Raw genomic sequence first — 13,175 nt, forward strand, 5'->3', positions numbered from 1 at the left:
CGCTCGGGCTGTAATATCTTCTGCTAGATCAAATCTGGCAAACTTTCAAAAGAGGAGCTCTTCCTGAACCGAATAGATGTGACTACAAAAGATCATAATTACATCGAAAAAAGTTTAGAAAAAAAAAAAAAAGCTAGGAAACCTGATGTTGTTCTCATGATATGAAAAGAACTTGCTCGGTTGGAAAATTCTCTAATCCAGGGTCGAACGTCGAGTTATTGTTTATTTCTTGTTTTTCTTTTTTGGTTTTCGTAATCACTCATTCATGAACTTTAGGTACAGATTTTGTTAGGTCTCGCTCCCAAGGGAGAACCGGGTCTGGTGTTTACTCGACTTCCATTCGCGCTGGAAGCCCTTGAGTCTTCTTCGGTTTCCTGTTTCTTTTCAAATAAATCAACAAACTTTTGAACTTTGCCCACTTTGATGAATTTGAATTTTTTATCCTGCTTTATAAAGGATGGCACGTCTGAAGCATTGAATGCATATTCAAGACCAAATTTTTCATCCTTATCAATCAAAGATAGGGAGTGTGCCGATGACATTTGTGATATTGTTTTCCTTGATTTTGTTGGCGAGTAAAAACATCTTGGCGAGTCGGCGACTCTTTCGTCGTTTTCAAATTGTCTCATTGGTGGAGCATTAGAGTTGCAGCTATTTTGCGGATTCAACATGAAGTAGTCCGCATCCTGTGCATCCGTGTCCTCATATTCCACTTCTATCAAGTCGTCTAGATGAAATGGATTTTCGCTGGAATTTGGAATCAAGGGAGAAGCTAGTTGGTGGTACAATTCGTTTTGGGTATCTTTTTTGTTTCGTCGTCTATCTACTCCGCTTTTTCCTGCTATTCCTCCTTCTTGTCCTCCTTCTTCTTCTTCGTCTTCTTCATTATGTCGTAAATTATTCAAGCTGCCCAAGAATTTCGTCTTTTGCGTGGCAAACTCCTCGTTATAGCTAATCTCGCTGAATCTTCGTCTGAGTTCTTCATTTAGAGTCTCGTTTGACGCTAGCGGCTCGATCCTACAGCTCTCGGTTTCATACGAACAGTCATAGTCTTCATCGCCGCTGCATTCGAGAGTTGAATCACTCGCCTCGGACATGAGTGGAGGGATAAACTCTTGTTTGAATTTTCCTTGTTGCTTTGCTTCCGTGAGCGCCGAGAATAGACACCGGACATATCTTTGCAATTCATTTACAAGTTCTCCGCTGGAATCATACTGTTTGAGGATACCATAATCAAAGTTTGTTTCAAAATGGACCTTGTCGCCACTTATTAGTGTTATGAGTAGATCGAAACGAACAACAAAGGCATCGTTGGTTTTCAAAGCATGTGGTTGGATGGAACTCTTGGTCACTTTCAGCTTGAGAATCACCGACAAGTAGTTGTTATCCGATGATTGGTCCCGCCTGTGGTGTTTGTGGTGTCTCTGTGCTAGTGAGATCATGTTTCGTTGTAACAACGTATCGAGTTTGGGACGAGTCGCGCATCTTGTATGTAGGGTATTCAACTCAACGTTAACCAAGACCTTCAAATGGTGATCCTGGCAATGGGCCTGCCAGTTGTTGATTTTGGACTCCGACAATGAGTGTATCAACAAGGCGATCTTCTTGGGGATATCCGAGGAGTGGATAAAGTTCGGCTTGACGCGCTCATCCTCTAGCTTGCATGATTTGCCGCTACTCGAAGGGATAGAATCGTCTTTCTCCGAAAAGCTCATATTAGCTACTAAGTGGGCTTTGTCTATTGGTCTTGCACGTCTCTTTCACAAATAATGGTTCTGATCTCCCGCTTGACAAAACAATTCAACTCTCTTAGCCTCCCCGCAATTGCTTCAAGAACTACTTGGACTTGACGGCGAATCAATATGACAACAGATAAAACGTGACTTTTGCGCTATTTATTGATATGAATAGCAGACCGCTTTCTTTCTTTGTTTCTTTCTTTCTCCTTTTTCCTTCTTAATTTGAGCCTCACCGTTGCGCCGATTGACTGATTTTCAATCACGCAAGCGTTTGATGTAAGATCGCCACTTCTTGAGACTCAAGGGGCCGCTTGCTTCTAGGATCTGTGTTCCTTGCTTGTGGTTAGTTGGCTCTCCTTTGGTGTTATTTGTTTTTATTTTGGTTTTGAAAGGCTGTTTTTCTTTTTTGCCCCCTTACTTTGCCTGATAGTAGTGGGTGGTGCGCTACATCCAAACATACATACTGTAGGACGGAGCTCTTCCCTATTTTTCAATTCCATACGTCATATACAGATTGCCAGATATCATGGGTATCAGAGAGCACCAGGCGTGAGTCCACTATTGTCACAGTCGTTATCATCTTCTTCTTCTTCACTGAGTAGTGACGTAGAGTGGGGCTCGAAAAATGTCGTCTTACTACTTGGCTATCGTTGGAACAAGAGAAAACCCGCTATATGAAGTGGAGTTTTCGTCGTTTAAAAGCTCAACTTCGAGCACGATCTCGTCGTCATCAACGTCGGTGTCATCGTCTATAACATCGCAAGCTATGCCAAGTTCCAATGCAGTGTCGCATAATGTCAATAATAGCAGTGGCAGCATCAACAAGGAGCCGGTCCATGTGCCGGGTAAGTCACAATTCCCGCCTTCAACGAAGGAACTATTGCCGTTTATCGCTAGCTCGAGTTTAGACGTGATTGAAGACCAGCAGTGGTCGACTCAGCTATTGAATCTAGGCAAAATCGACCAGTTTTACGGTATTTCGATAAGCGCTTACATTACTCAGGGTAACATCAAGTTTATACTATGTTACGATTCCAACAAGGAAGAGAATAGCATAAGACAGTTTTTCCAGGACATAAACGACTTGTACGTGAAGGCTTTGATGAATCCGTTTTACAATGTCAACGACGCCATGGTGTCGCCAGATTTCGATCTCAAGGTTAAATTGATTGCAAAGAAATATCTTTGAGAGAGACAAAGCGGTTGTTTTTTTTCTTTTTCGGAAGTTCTTTTTACAGGGGAACTAGCGGTGATAACAAGACAAGCTGATTTATTCGCCATAAAATTGCCTTTTTTCAATCCAGTTCTTTTGGTGGGTTCTCCAAAACTTTATCAGTTTCAATCTTGTAATTGCCGTCTCCCAAATCAACAATTATACCTTGTTCTTTCAAAGTATCAAACATGTCTTGAGGAATCCAACCGCTTGTGGCGCCAAAGGGACTCGAAGCTGTACTCAATTGATGGTCGTTCAAATCCTGTTGATATTGATGCAAAAACTTTTCATCGTATTTCACTGGGAAGTCATTGTTGCCCTGCTCTTGTGGTTTGACCAACTCATTGGCAATGTAGGCATCCCACATTGTCTGCAATTGAATGATGGAACCCTCAACGTAAAGATAATCTTTTGGATCCTTGAGGTCGAGTGCTTGCAAGTATGGCGACTTGAGAACTTTGATGTGCGGAGAAGCAACGGCAATCAAATCATGTCTGTATTTATTCAATTCAATTTCCCAGATTCTTTCATTTCTAGTCTTGTAGTACATGAATTCATATTGCTGTTTTTCAACTGGATCCATCTCTTGGTATCCTGGTATATCTTGTTGCAAGTTGTAAACTTTGGCTCCTTGATACGCGACAAAATTTGGATAGCTCGTCAAGATAAATGGCTTTATAGTTGATCCTTCAAAGTCTACAAAGTATGTCTTGCCATCTGGTTTTTCAATCACGTTCAAAGGGTCCAAGTCGGGGACATATAGTCTAGGTTTAAACAACTCCTCCACATTTTGGATCGACTTGGATTTGGAGTTGAGCAAACTTGGGCCAATCTGCTTCAAATGCTCAAATGTCTTGATCTGGTTCTTCAAGAGTTCCTTATCGGTGACTTCCCCAGCATCAGCATCAGCAATGGCGAGCTTGTTTTTTGCATTCTCCAATTCGATTTCTGCAACTGATGTCATCAACGCCGAGGGATTAGATGCATCCCAGGGCCCATTGTATTCATCAACTACCAGTTGCGGCAACTTTCTCTTGTCCTTTGTGAATTGCTTTTCAACACTAGCTCCAATTCTCCACCTATTTCGAAGTGCAAAGTCGGTCTCCTCTTCTTCTCCTGCCTCGTAGGGCTCATCTTTTTGCAATTCTGGCTTGACATCGTTGTAGAAATACAAGGATCCAAACTTGGTGAATGTCAATTTCAAAAGATCATCCTGGAACTTGGCTATAGGGTCAATCACCAGCCGCAACTCTTTGTCTGTGGACTCAGAATCCGGCACAAGAGGGTGCCATTTTTTCATCAACAAGTCTCCCGGGATAAACTCTTGAAGAATGAATGGTGTCCCGACTTCATTGGTTCGATCGGGGCCATACGCCAAGATCTTGGGCACTTGAAGCTTCAATTTCAAGTCGAGGAAATCCATCGTGGCAACTTCGCTTTTAATCTTTGCGCTTATAGCAGCATCCGAGTCGAGCTTATAGGGGATTCTCAACACCAAGTCCTTACCGCTGCTCAATGTGACCTTGTAGATTCTATGGTGTTTCCCCTCATGGATCGAAGCTATGGAAGTGACCATCAAATTGTCTTCTTTGGACCCAAGGAGCGCATCAGTGAGGTTGTTCTGCAACACAAACAAGTTCTTGTGATGCTTCGGTTGCGCAAGCAATCCAGCTTCAGTTTCACGCAACGAGTTTACGCCATTGAGAAACGAAGTTAAACCTTCAATGGAAAAAAAAGTTTCTCGTTGTTTCTTCTTGAACTGGTCGTCTTTAAGCCACGAACCCCACGAGTATTGGAAGAATTTGTTTCTTGCTGGATCGTTGGAATCGGACAATTTAGTGTAGATTTCCTTTGCATTTGCCAGAGTTTTTGTCGCAAATTGTCTAACTGCACAGGGAACAGTTGCTTTAGCTAAACATCTTTTCGACAATTGCCGTTTGAGCGTAGCTCTCACTGTTCTTGACAACATGTTGAGTAAAATTGTAGTAACTCTACAACGAAAGCTGCTGCTGTTATATTTTGCAAAATTGCATCCATTTCTGTTCTGCGGTGTATGTGCCCTGCTAAACTACAAGCAGAAGAAGAGAGAAGAATACAGGCAAAAAAATTCCTGAGGGTGTCACGTGCTCCAATCGATTGCCTGCAACCCACACAACCCCCCATAGCTCGCTCTTCCTCCCTCTTCCACGTCACCCTCCCATTCTTGCTGATTAGCAGCTTTCCAGTCAGTCAGTCAGTCAGTCAGTCAGTCAGTCAGTCAGTCAATCTGTCAATACAGTTCAGTTTTCCAGCACCTACTGATGTTTTTAAGCATTGTCCACCAGGATCTTAGATGAACCGTCGTTTCCGTATCTGATTGAGGTCTGGTGAAGACTAACAACACTAGCATTCTGACTGTTCTGAGGCTTGACGTCCATTGACTCGGGGTAATACTCAGACCGGTCATCGTTTTGGGTGCGCACGCCATCATTCTCAAAGGATTCAGGCGGCAGCTGAACCGAAGTCTGGTCTTGTAATTGATCATTCATGTTTGAAATTACGTCACTGACATACGCACTAGGTCCAAACCGGCGCAATCTCTTGCCCTGTATCCCATCTTTTGTTGCTGTAGTAGATAGACACGACGTTGTGGAGTTCTGGGAAAGCGGACGCAGATATGGGTCAGGCATAAGGTGGTCATTTGATTTTCTGTACGACGCAAAGTCATAAACTCCTTCATCTTCACTGAGTATGTTTTGGTAGTTTGAGTTTTCAGATACGAGGGATTCGTTTGTATCTACATATTCTCTGTTTTCAAGTGGACAAAAGGGGCCTGGGACTTGCAACCTCTTGATGTTTCGAGGAATGGATTCGTGCTGCTCCCCGTCGTTCAGCAAATCAAGTTTTGATGAGGTTTGAGTCTCCGCGTCTGAAATCGCAACATCTCCTTCATTCGATGGGGATCTGATTGTGTTCAATCTCGAATCCGTGCTCTCCACTGTCTCCGGCTGCACTATGGAAGGAAGGGACATGATTTTTTTTTTCTTTCTTTCTGCTTTTCTGTCTTCGTTTATTTCTTTGAAAGTTTTCGTTTTTTTTTTGCCTCCTGTTAGCAAAGTGAAATTAATGAGCTAGTGTGCTGACGTATCCTCCCCGTTGAGAATATTGGCAAGATTTGATATGATCTATGTTGAACTGTAAATGAGCAATTGTAACATCTTACATGTAAATGTCAATTAATGTTGTAGTTGAAGTTCATGACCTTTTTTCCTTTGAAAAATAAAAAAATAAAAAAAAAAAAAAAAAGATCTTAGGGGGTTGGAATAACACGCCACTTTCCCCATCTGTCGATTTCATTTATCTCCTGTTAATTCTTGGTCCAGGGATGGCTCAAGGTCAGAACAGCCACAGAAAAAAGGGAAGCACATAAAGAAACGGCACTGATTCTTTGCAAAGACCCAAGACAAACAAAAAAGGACAAGGAGAAAGAAAACAAGAACATCATAAAAACATGGCATATAAATTACTTCTTTTTTTTTTTTTTTTTTTTTTGTATTTTTTTTTTCGTAGCCCTCCGCGGTTTATTCATCATTTTGAACAAACTCTAGCTCTCAAACCCGTACATGTATTGGCTGTCGAGACACAAGTCGACTGAATGGACATTCAATATTTCATGATACGACGAGGAAGCCCCGAGCAACTCCTTGGCCAAGTTGTCCATATCGCTGGTGTGTCCGTCAGTTAGCGTAATCTCGAGCAACTTGTTCTCAATGGTTTTGAAAACGTTTGCACATTTTTTAGCAACAACCCAGTCACTACCAAAAGCTTCAAAGATCTCTATACAGTAGCAGATTTCGGTTTTGGATTCCATCAAATCTATAGCCCACTTGCACAAACAGTGAAGAATTGTTGTCCCCACCATGAGGAACCGATAAAGTGTTGTCCAATTGAGTGGAAGTGACTTGGCTTTGAATAGCTTGTAAGTCGAGGACAAAGTGTGGACACAGGCTTTGCCCAAAATGTCGAGAATGTCAGGCAGTGGCTGAGGGTTGAGGTAGGAAGGACGGTAAAGGAGGATGAGTAGATGGTTGTATCTAGCAGTGAACCAAGGTATCAGCGCTCTAAACGCAAGCGATTGCTTGGGCTTGGTGGTGAGGTTATCCAACTCGTTTGCCTTTTTGTGCCATTCCTCGATTTCCTCGCGAAGCTCCGAGAGCACCTGTTCGCACACTTCGGCCTCCAGTCTGTTGCGGTACTCGGGACGCTTGTGAACATTGACGGAATGGACTTTTCGAAGAATCCGGCCTTCAATTTGCCGCAAATGGATAACCAATCTATAGGTAGTGATGTCATCAATCTCGTCGTCGTCCAAAATCTGCGGTAAGGGAACATTAATATCGTCGTCGTTCAAAGCCACCGGTCGGCCCAACGTCACTGACGTCAACCTATCAATGGTGTATACCGACCACAAGAGCCGTGTTCTCATCTCAACTTCGCGGGCAGTCATCTTTTTCGCCTCCAGGTCAATGGCTTGGTTCAACCCCAAGTGGATCGCCATTCTTGCCAATTTACCCGATATCTCCCAGGATATAAACTCCGCGGGATTGAAAAACGAATACAACGCTAGGAGCATCAAGCTTCTCATACTGGGGACATCGTTTTTAGAAATGTTGTTGTGAACACTACTCAACGCCATCGACACAAAGTACTCCGAGATACGTTTATCTCGGCCAATGATCCTCGATCGTTCCAAGTGGGTACTTCCTATCGCTAAAACCATGTACAATTCGTATTGGTCGTCAAACTCTTCCAAGGAGCCCGAAACGTCGTCCGCGCTGAATATCTTGTTGAACTTGTACATAAACTCACTCTTGTTGATCACTGGACATATCCGATAAGTGTGCATGAAAAATGCATTCATGACCCTCGTTAGCAATACTTTGTCTGTAATTGGAGGAATGATGCTGACATTGGAGTTGGTTTTAATCCCCACGGCACCGTAGAGAACCTTTGAGATCTGCTTTGGGTATGCATCAAAATTTGGAGCACGAGCATCGATTGAGTTTAAAAAGGGCGACGTCAGATATCCATTTTGGTGCTTGTACTGGTGATCGTTGTTCTCTACTTCCTCTGAAGCATCCATCATCTCGTGATGTCTCGGAAAAGGATCTGCTAAAAGCGGCAGGGCTGACGAGTGGTACCGCGGGTAGCTAGTGCTAACGTTAGCGTTGGCGTTAGCGTTACCATCCGTGTCACCGTCGCCGTCACCGTCACCGTTATCGCCACCACCACCGTCAGCATTAGCACCATTTTGAGAAGGTATTTGCGTCATCCTTTCGTTGCTTTGCTCGTAAGTTCGATACGACACTGCGTATGGTGTAGAGTTTGAAAACCCACCGTCTTGGTGCGGATACGGAAATGAGACCTGCACGCCGTTCGTATCCAAACTCTTGTGGTCCTGGTCCATGACTAGGGACTCGGGCAGATTGGGACCAGTCTTTTCATCGGTGCTTTCCTTGAAACTATACCTCCTGGGCAGGTTCAGACCTGTCTCCGTGCCCGAGCTCGATCTAACTTTTCTCTTTTTCCGCGGAACGTACTGACAGGGTTCACCTGCCTTGTCACAGTTTGAGCATTCGGGAAGAATCTTATCGCACTTTTTCTTCAATTTTCGACACCTGAGGCAGCTGGTGATTTTTGTTGGCATGCCGGTCATCTCCGTCGGTAGGCTACTGTCTCGATCAATGAGGTGATGCACACCCGAGGTGTCACCTGCAGTCTTCACAAACTTGCGAACTCTAAACTTGTTCATAGCTCACTCTCCGTCGATATGGCACGGTTGGTATATGTCGAAGTCTGGCACGTAAAGTGTAGACAAAAATCTATGGAGTTAAAGAATGGCTAATGTGTGTTCGTACATGTTTGTAAGTGTATGTGGTGTGTGTTTGTTTGTATGGGTGTATGTGGGGCTAAGAGTGGGGGTCCCGCGCTCAGTGAAATTTTTAACAAAGTTGCACGCAAGTCAAGCCACCTGATATAATACCGTTCGACGGTGCCACCAAAGAGCCCCAGAAATGAAATTCTGAACCTGCTCTTCTTCTTCTTCTTCTTGGTCTTGTTGTTGTTGTTGTTGCTGCTGCTGTTGCTGTTGCTGTTGCTGTTGCTGTTGCTGTTGCTGTTGCTGTTGTTGTTGCTGTTGCTGTTGTTCAAGTGTTTGAATCGTGAGTAAAAAGTGAAATGGAGCCACGATACCGCAAGATAGCTATAGTTGGTGGGGGCCCCACGGGCTTGGCTGCTGCAAAGGCCCTAGCTCTAGAACCTGTACATTTTGCCAAGATCGACGTCTTTGAAAGAAGAAGCGAGCTTGGTGGAATCTGGTTTCATAAAGGCGACAAGGCGTTGGCGCATCCTCATGTGCCAAACTTGGACCCCAATGCCAGCGAAATCTTGGAGAAACAGGCCACTGTCGAGGATGAGTATTTCTCTGCGATTTACAAATACATGGAAACAAACCTCGTTTATTGGTTGATGCAGTACTCACAGTTGCCTTTCCCCAAAGATACGATATTGTTTCCCAAGCGCCAACAAGTCTTGGAGTACCTCCATGCGTACATCGACTCCATTCCCAAGGACAAGAACGTGAGTTTCAATGTTAACTCCAGCGTCGAAAAGCTTGCAAAGGAGGAGGATGGGATGTGGCACTTGACTGTTGAAAGCACGGACAGTGGTCTGGTGGAAACGCGTTGTTACGACGCGGTCATAATTGCTACGGGGCATTTCAGCGTGCCTTTCATACCGGCAGTGCCTGGCTTGGCCGAGTGGAATGAGAAATTGCCGCATTCGGTGCTTCATTCCAAGAACTTTGAAGATCCCAACTTTTACAGAGACAAGACGGTGTTAATCATTGGCAATGGTGCGAGTGGTGTTGATATTTCTACTCAAATCAGCACCGTGGCCAAAAAGGTGATTGTCTCGGTTCGCGACTTGGAGAACCCGGGCTTTAAAAATGAGTTGGTGGATTATGTTGGTTTGGTGACACGGTATGACCATTCAGACAAGTCAATCACAACCGCAAATGGCGATAATGTCAAGGGGATTGACTTTGTCATTTACTGCACGGGATATTTTTACAGCATGCCTTTTTTGAAGTTGGATGTTATCACCGACGGACGCCAGGTCCATGACCTATACAGGCAAATATTCAACGTTCACGATCCTTCGCTCAGTTTTGTTGCATTATTGAAGAATATCGTGCCAATGCCATTAGCAGAGTCGCAAGGAGCAGTAATCGCGAGGTATTGCTCGGGGAGGATGGAGCTTCCAAGTGAGGAAGAAAGACGAAAAGCATACGAAACAGAGTTGGAGGAAAAAGGAAGAGGCTCCAAATTCCATGATTTCACGCACCCCTTGGATGTGCAGTACTGTCAACTCATGCAAGACTGGATTGAAGAGCAGAATCTAGTAACTCCTGGTCTTGAGCCCGTCATTTGGACCAAAGAGTTGATAAAAACCAGGCTGGAGACCAAGGCTCGCAAAGAGCAAAGGTTGAGTGAGGTTGTTGAACACGTAAAGAGGCTCAGAGCCCAAGGAAAAGACTTTGAGGTGTTGAACTGAGCGCCATTGCAGCTTCCCGCTCGTCATGGAACCTCTTTTCTTTTTGGTTCGTTCTTGATGAAAAAAGACCATGTTTATAGTTACAAGTAGACGATTAAACATAGAAGTTAGACATAGAAGTTAGACATAGATGATAGATTGGAATAAAGGTATGGATAAAATTGCAAGAACCACGCGTTCTTCTACACCAACTATTGATCTTCTTTTTTACAACCAAAATTTTGCAACCAAATTCATTGCAATTTCCATGCTCAAGATTAACTCCCCACACACACCCCCCAAATGCAAGCGCAACAGTTGGTCAAGCAGGTAGATTCAACTATCCAATCGCAGTTGCTAATCCACGAATTCATCAGCGTGTCGATATACTGCATCACCTTTTTGAGAGACGTTTTCAGAGATGATACGTACACTGACGCCAAGTACTACGACGTACAGAATCCTTTGCCCGAGTCCAACTACGTGAGGACAAAAAAGTTGAAGCAGGGTGTCACGTCGCAAACAGACTCGTTAATCAAATGCATCGAAGACGGCATCAAAAGCGCGATACAAGCCGAGTACTTGAAAGCTGTGCAATTGGGCATTTACTTGAACAACGATGATAAACAAGTGGTTGAAAGTTATCTCTTCGCTGTTGATTACAAGTCCAATCTGGTCAGCTTGACCACGAGTAGCGGCACCGGTTCCGGCTTGACTGAGTGCAATCATTATGACACGGTGTTAAGTCAGATGCAGCAAATGATCAAGCAGTTGCTAGTGTTGACCCAGTCCTTTGATTTGTTGCCGCGAAACAAGTCCATTTTCATCAAGTTGCTTTTCAACGAATCCTGTCCCGTTGATTACCAACCGGATGGTTTCAAGGATATTAGTTTAGACGCGGCCACAACCGTCAAGGTTTGCAAGGGTGATCAACTGACTTCGCTTGGTGAGATAGACACTGGCCGCAACCAAATTCAGCTCAACGTCTTTGTGGCAGATAAGGGCACCGGCGATGCAGTAGAAGTGGATCCGTTTGATTTCGTTAAACAAACCGCTGAGGTCAACAACCACGAGGGACACCATGATAATGGGCACGATGAAGACGAAGATATTGGAGATGTGCCTGCTTCATCGTTACATTTAGACACCTATTTGCATTCCGACGACCCGGGACAAGGTGTCACACAGTCATTGCAAGATTTCAGTCTCGAGAAATGCACCTGCCAAAAATGTCACCGCGTAATAGATCCGATTGAATACGGCTTGAAAAGGGTTTATAAAAGAATCTCGTGCTATCAATGTGCCATGGGAAGCGAGGTTAATACAGACGCAGGCCCAGCAGACCCGGCTCTTGTTATCTTGATGAAGGGCAGAAAGCTCTGGGATCACCTCCTTTCAAACTGCTTCCCCAGTGAGTTTCAGTTTTTTGAAATGACAAAGCTCAGCAGAAACCCGCACGACAAAGATATTATTCGAAGATTGTTCAATCACTGGTTCCAGCAAAACGTTTTGCTCTTGACCAAAAACTTGATCATCCCCGGTTCTGGCGACTATTCAGCTGGCACTGGTCAATTCACCGCCATGGTTGAAGGAATCACGGTTGAAGATGAAGTTTTAACCAAGGGCCGGTCGTACAATGTAATCTTTGTGCCCAAAGTGTGCCAGACACTATCCTATTTGTCCTACAACAGAAACCTCGACGACGTGTATTTCCCAACGTTTTCCATCCGGTCTGATTTCGCCTCGAAAAACTTGACAAGATTCAAATCCTTTTTAGAGGTTTCTGGATCGGCGGTGGTGAAGGATTCACAACCGTCAATAGGCGCAATTACTGCTTCTCAGGCCCAGAGTTTCCACGTATCCAGGGCGCAGCTGCAAATGAAGATAATCACCACACATTCGGGCAAGAATAGAGCCCGGAACACATCTAGAGTTGCAATAACAACACCACCACCACCACCACCACCACCAGCAGAAGAAGAAGCATCAAAGCCCTTTAAGCGGCGGCGCGCGTCTCCGGACTTGTCACCTGAGGGATATGGATGTTCGTTTGCCGATTCATTAGAGCTTCTCTCGCGAAATCTGCATTCCACTGTTGAGCAGTGGGCTATTCCCAAGGTACCATATAGTGCGGCTGCGGCTACGAGAGAGTACGTAGTTCCAAAAAGAAGAAAGATTAGTATCAATCGGCAATAGAAGGAGAAAAAAAAAAATTTTTTTCTATTCTTTTTTTTTTTTTTGTTTGCAGGAAACAAACCTCATCTTAGCGGTCGCCACAATCACGGAGAATCCCAACGGTTGCATGCGGTGAAGAAAATTCAAAAATAATGATAATAATAATAAAGAAAGAAAACAGATAAAAAATATTAGATCCAGGGATCCATTTTTAAATAAAAAAAATTTCATTGCGCTTTTGAAGGTTTGAGATAAAGAAGACTGCAACTCAGTACACATGGCCTTTTGACATCACCAACTCCTGTCCAGCGGTCTTGGCAGATTGCTATTTGCAGAAGCAAAAGGGTTAGAGAGAAGGTTATGATAGTTGAGAGGCTGTTGTTTTTTTCCTTCCGTTGCCTGCTTGGTTTTTTGTTTTTTTGGTTTTCTTGTATTTCTTGTATTTCTAGTTTTATTTAACAGTTTAGTCAGGTTTA

At 43.9% G+C, this 13,175-nt stretch overlaps 7 protein-coding genes across 7 annotated transcripts; 3 read left to right on the forward strand and 4 right to left on the reverse strand. All coding sequences in view use genetic code 12, as the record gives it.

Moving 5' to 3' along the window:
• Positions 1–272: 272 nt before the first annotated feature.
• Positions 273–1,715, reverse strand: LODBEIA_P30070 (uncharacterized protein; the record flags this gene model as incomplete). Its single annotated transcript, XM_066973070.1, has 1 exon — positions 273–1,715. One exon carries the CDS (start codon positions 1,713–1,715, stop codon positions 273–275), a length of 1,443 nt encoding a protein of 480 aa, XP_066829945.1.
• Positions 1,716–2,364: 649 nt separating this feature from the next.
• Positions 2,365–2,928, forward strand: LODBEIA_P30080 (uncharacterized protein; the record flags this gene model as incomplete). The annotated part of the gene is made up of 1 exon (XM_066973071.1): positions 2,365–2,928. One exon carries the CDS (start codon positions 2,365–2,367, stop codon positions 2,926–2,928), a length of 564 nt encoding a protein of 187 aa, XP_066829946.1.
• A 106-nt stretch (positions 2,929–3,034) lies between these two features.
• LODBEIA_P30090 (uncharacterized protein) lies at positions 3,035–4,921 on the reverse strand (the record flags this gene model as incomplete). Its single annotated transcript, XM_066973072.1, has 1 exon — positions 3,035–4,921. One exon carries the CDS (start codon positions 4,919–4,921, stop codon positions 3,035–3,037), a length of 1,887 nt encoding a protein of 628 aa, XP_066829947.1.
• Positions 4,922–5,258: 337 nt separating this feature from the next.
• Positions 5,259–5,963, reverse strand: LODBEIA_P30100 (uncharacterized protein; the record flags this gene model as incomplete). The annotated part of the gene is made up of 1 exon (XM_066973074.1): positions 5,259–5,963. One exon carries the CDS (start codon positions 5,961–5,963, stop codon positions 5,259–5,261), a length of 705 nt encoding a protein of 234 aa, XP_066829948.1.
• A 572-nt stretch (positions 5,964–6,535) lies between these two features.
• On the reverse strand, positions 6,536–8,743 carry LODBEIA_P30110 (uncharacterized protein; the record flags this gene model as incomplete). Its single annotated transcript, XM_066973075.1, has 1 exon — positions 6,536–8,743. One exon carries the CDS (start codon positions 8,741–8,743, stop codon positions 6,536–6,538), a length of 2,208 nt encoding a protein of 735 aa, XP_066829949.1.
• Positions 8,744–9,168: 425 nt separating this feature from the next.
• Positions 9,169–10,545, forward strand: LODBEIA_P30120 (uncharacterized protein; the record flags this gene model as incomplete). Its single annotated transcript, XM_066973076.1, has 1 exon — positions 9,169–10,545. The coding sequence occupies one exon, from the start codon at positions 9,169–9,171 to the stop codon at positions 10,543–10,545; it is 1,377 nt and encodes a 458-aa protein (XP_066829950.1).
• A 282-nt stretch (positions 10,546–10,827) lies between these two features.
• On the forward strand, positions 10,828–12,720 carry LODBEIA_P30130 (uncharacterized protein; the record flags this gene model as incomplete). The annotated part of the gene is made up of 1 exon (XM_066973077.1): positions 10,828–12,720. The coding sequence occupies one exon, from the start codon at positions 10,828–10,830 to the stop codon at positions 12,718–12,720; it is 1,893 nt and encodes a 630-aa protein (XP_066829951.1).
• Positions 12,721–13,175: the final 455 nt, after the last annotated feature.

Source organism: Lodderomyces beijingensis, assembly GCF_963989305.1.
Source record: "Lodderomyces beijingensis strain CBS 14171 genome assembly, chromosome: 3".
NCBI classification, from domain to species: domain Eukaryota; kingdom Fungi; phylum Ascomycota; class Pichiomycetes; order Serinales; family Debaryomycetaceae; genus Lodderomyces; species Lodderomyces beijingensis.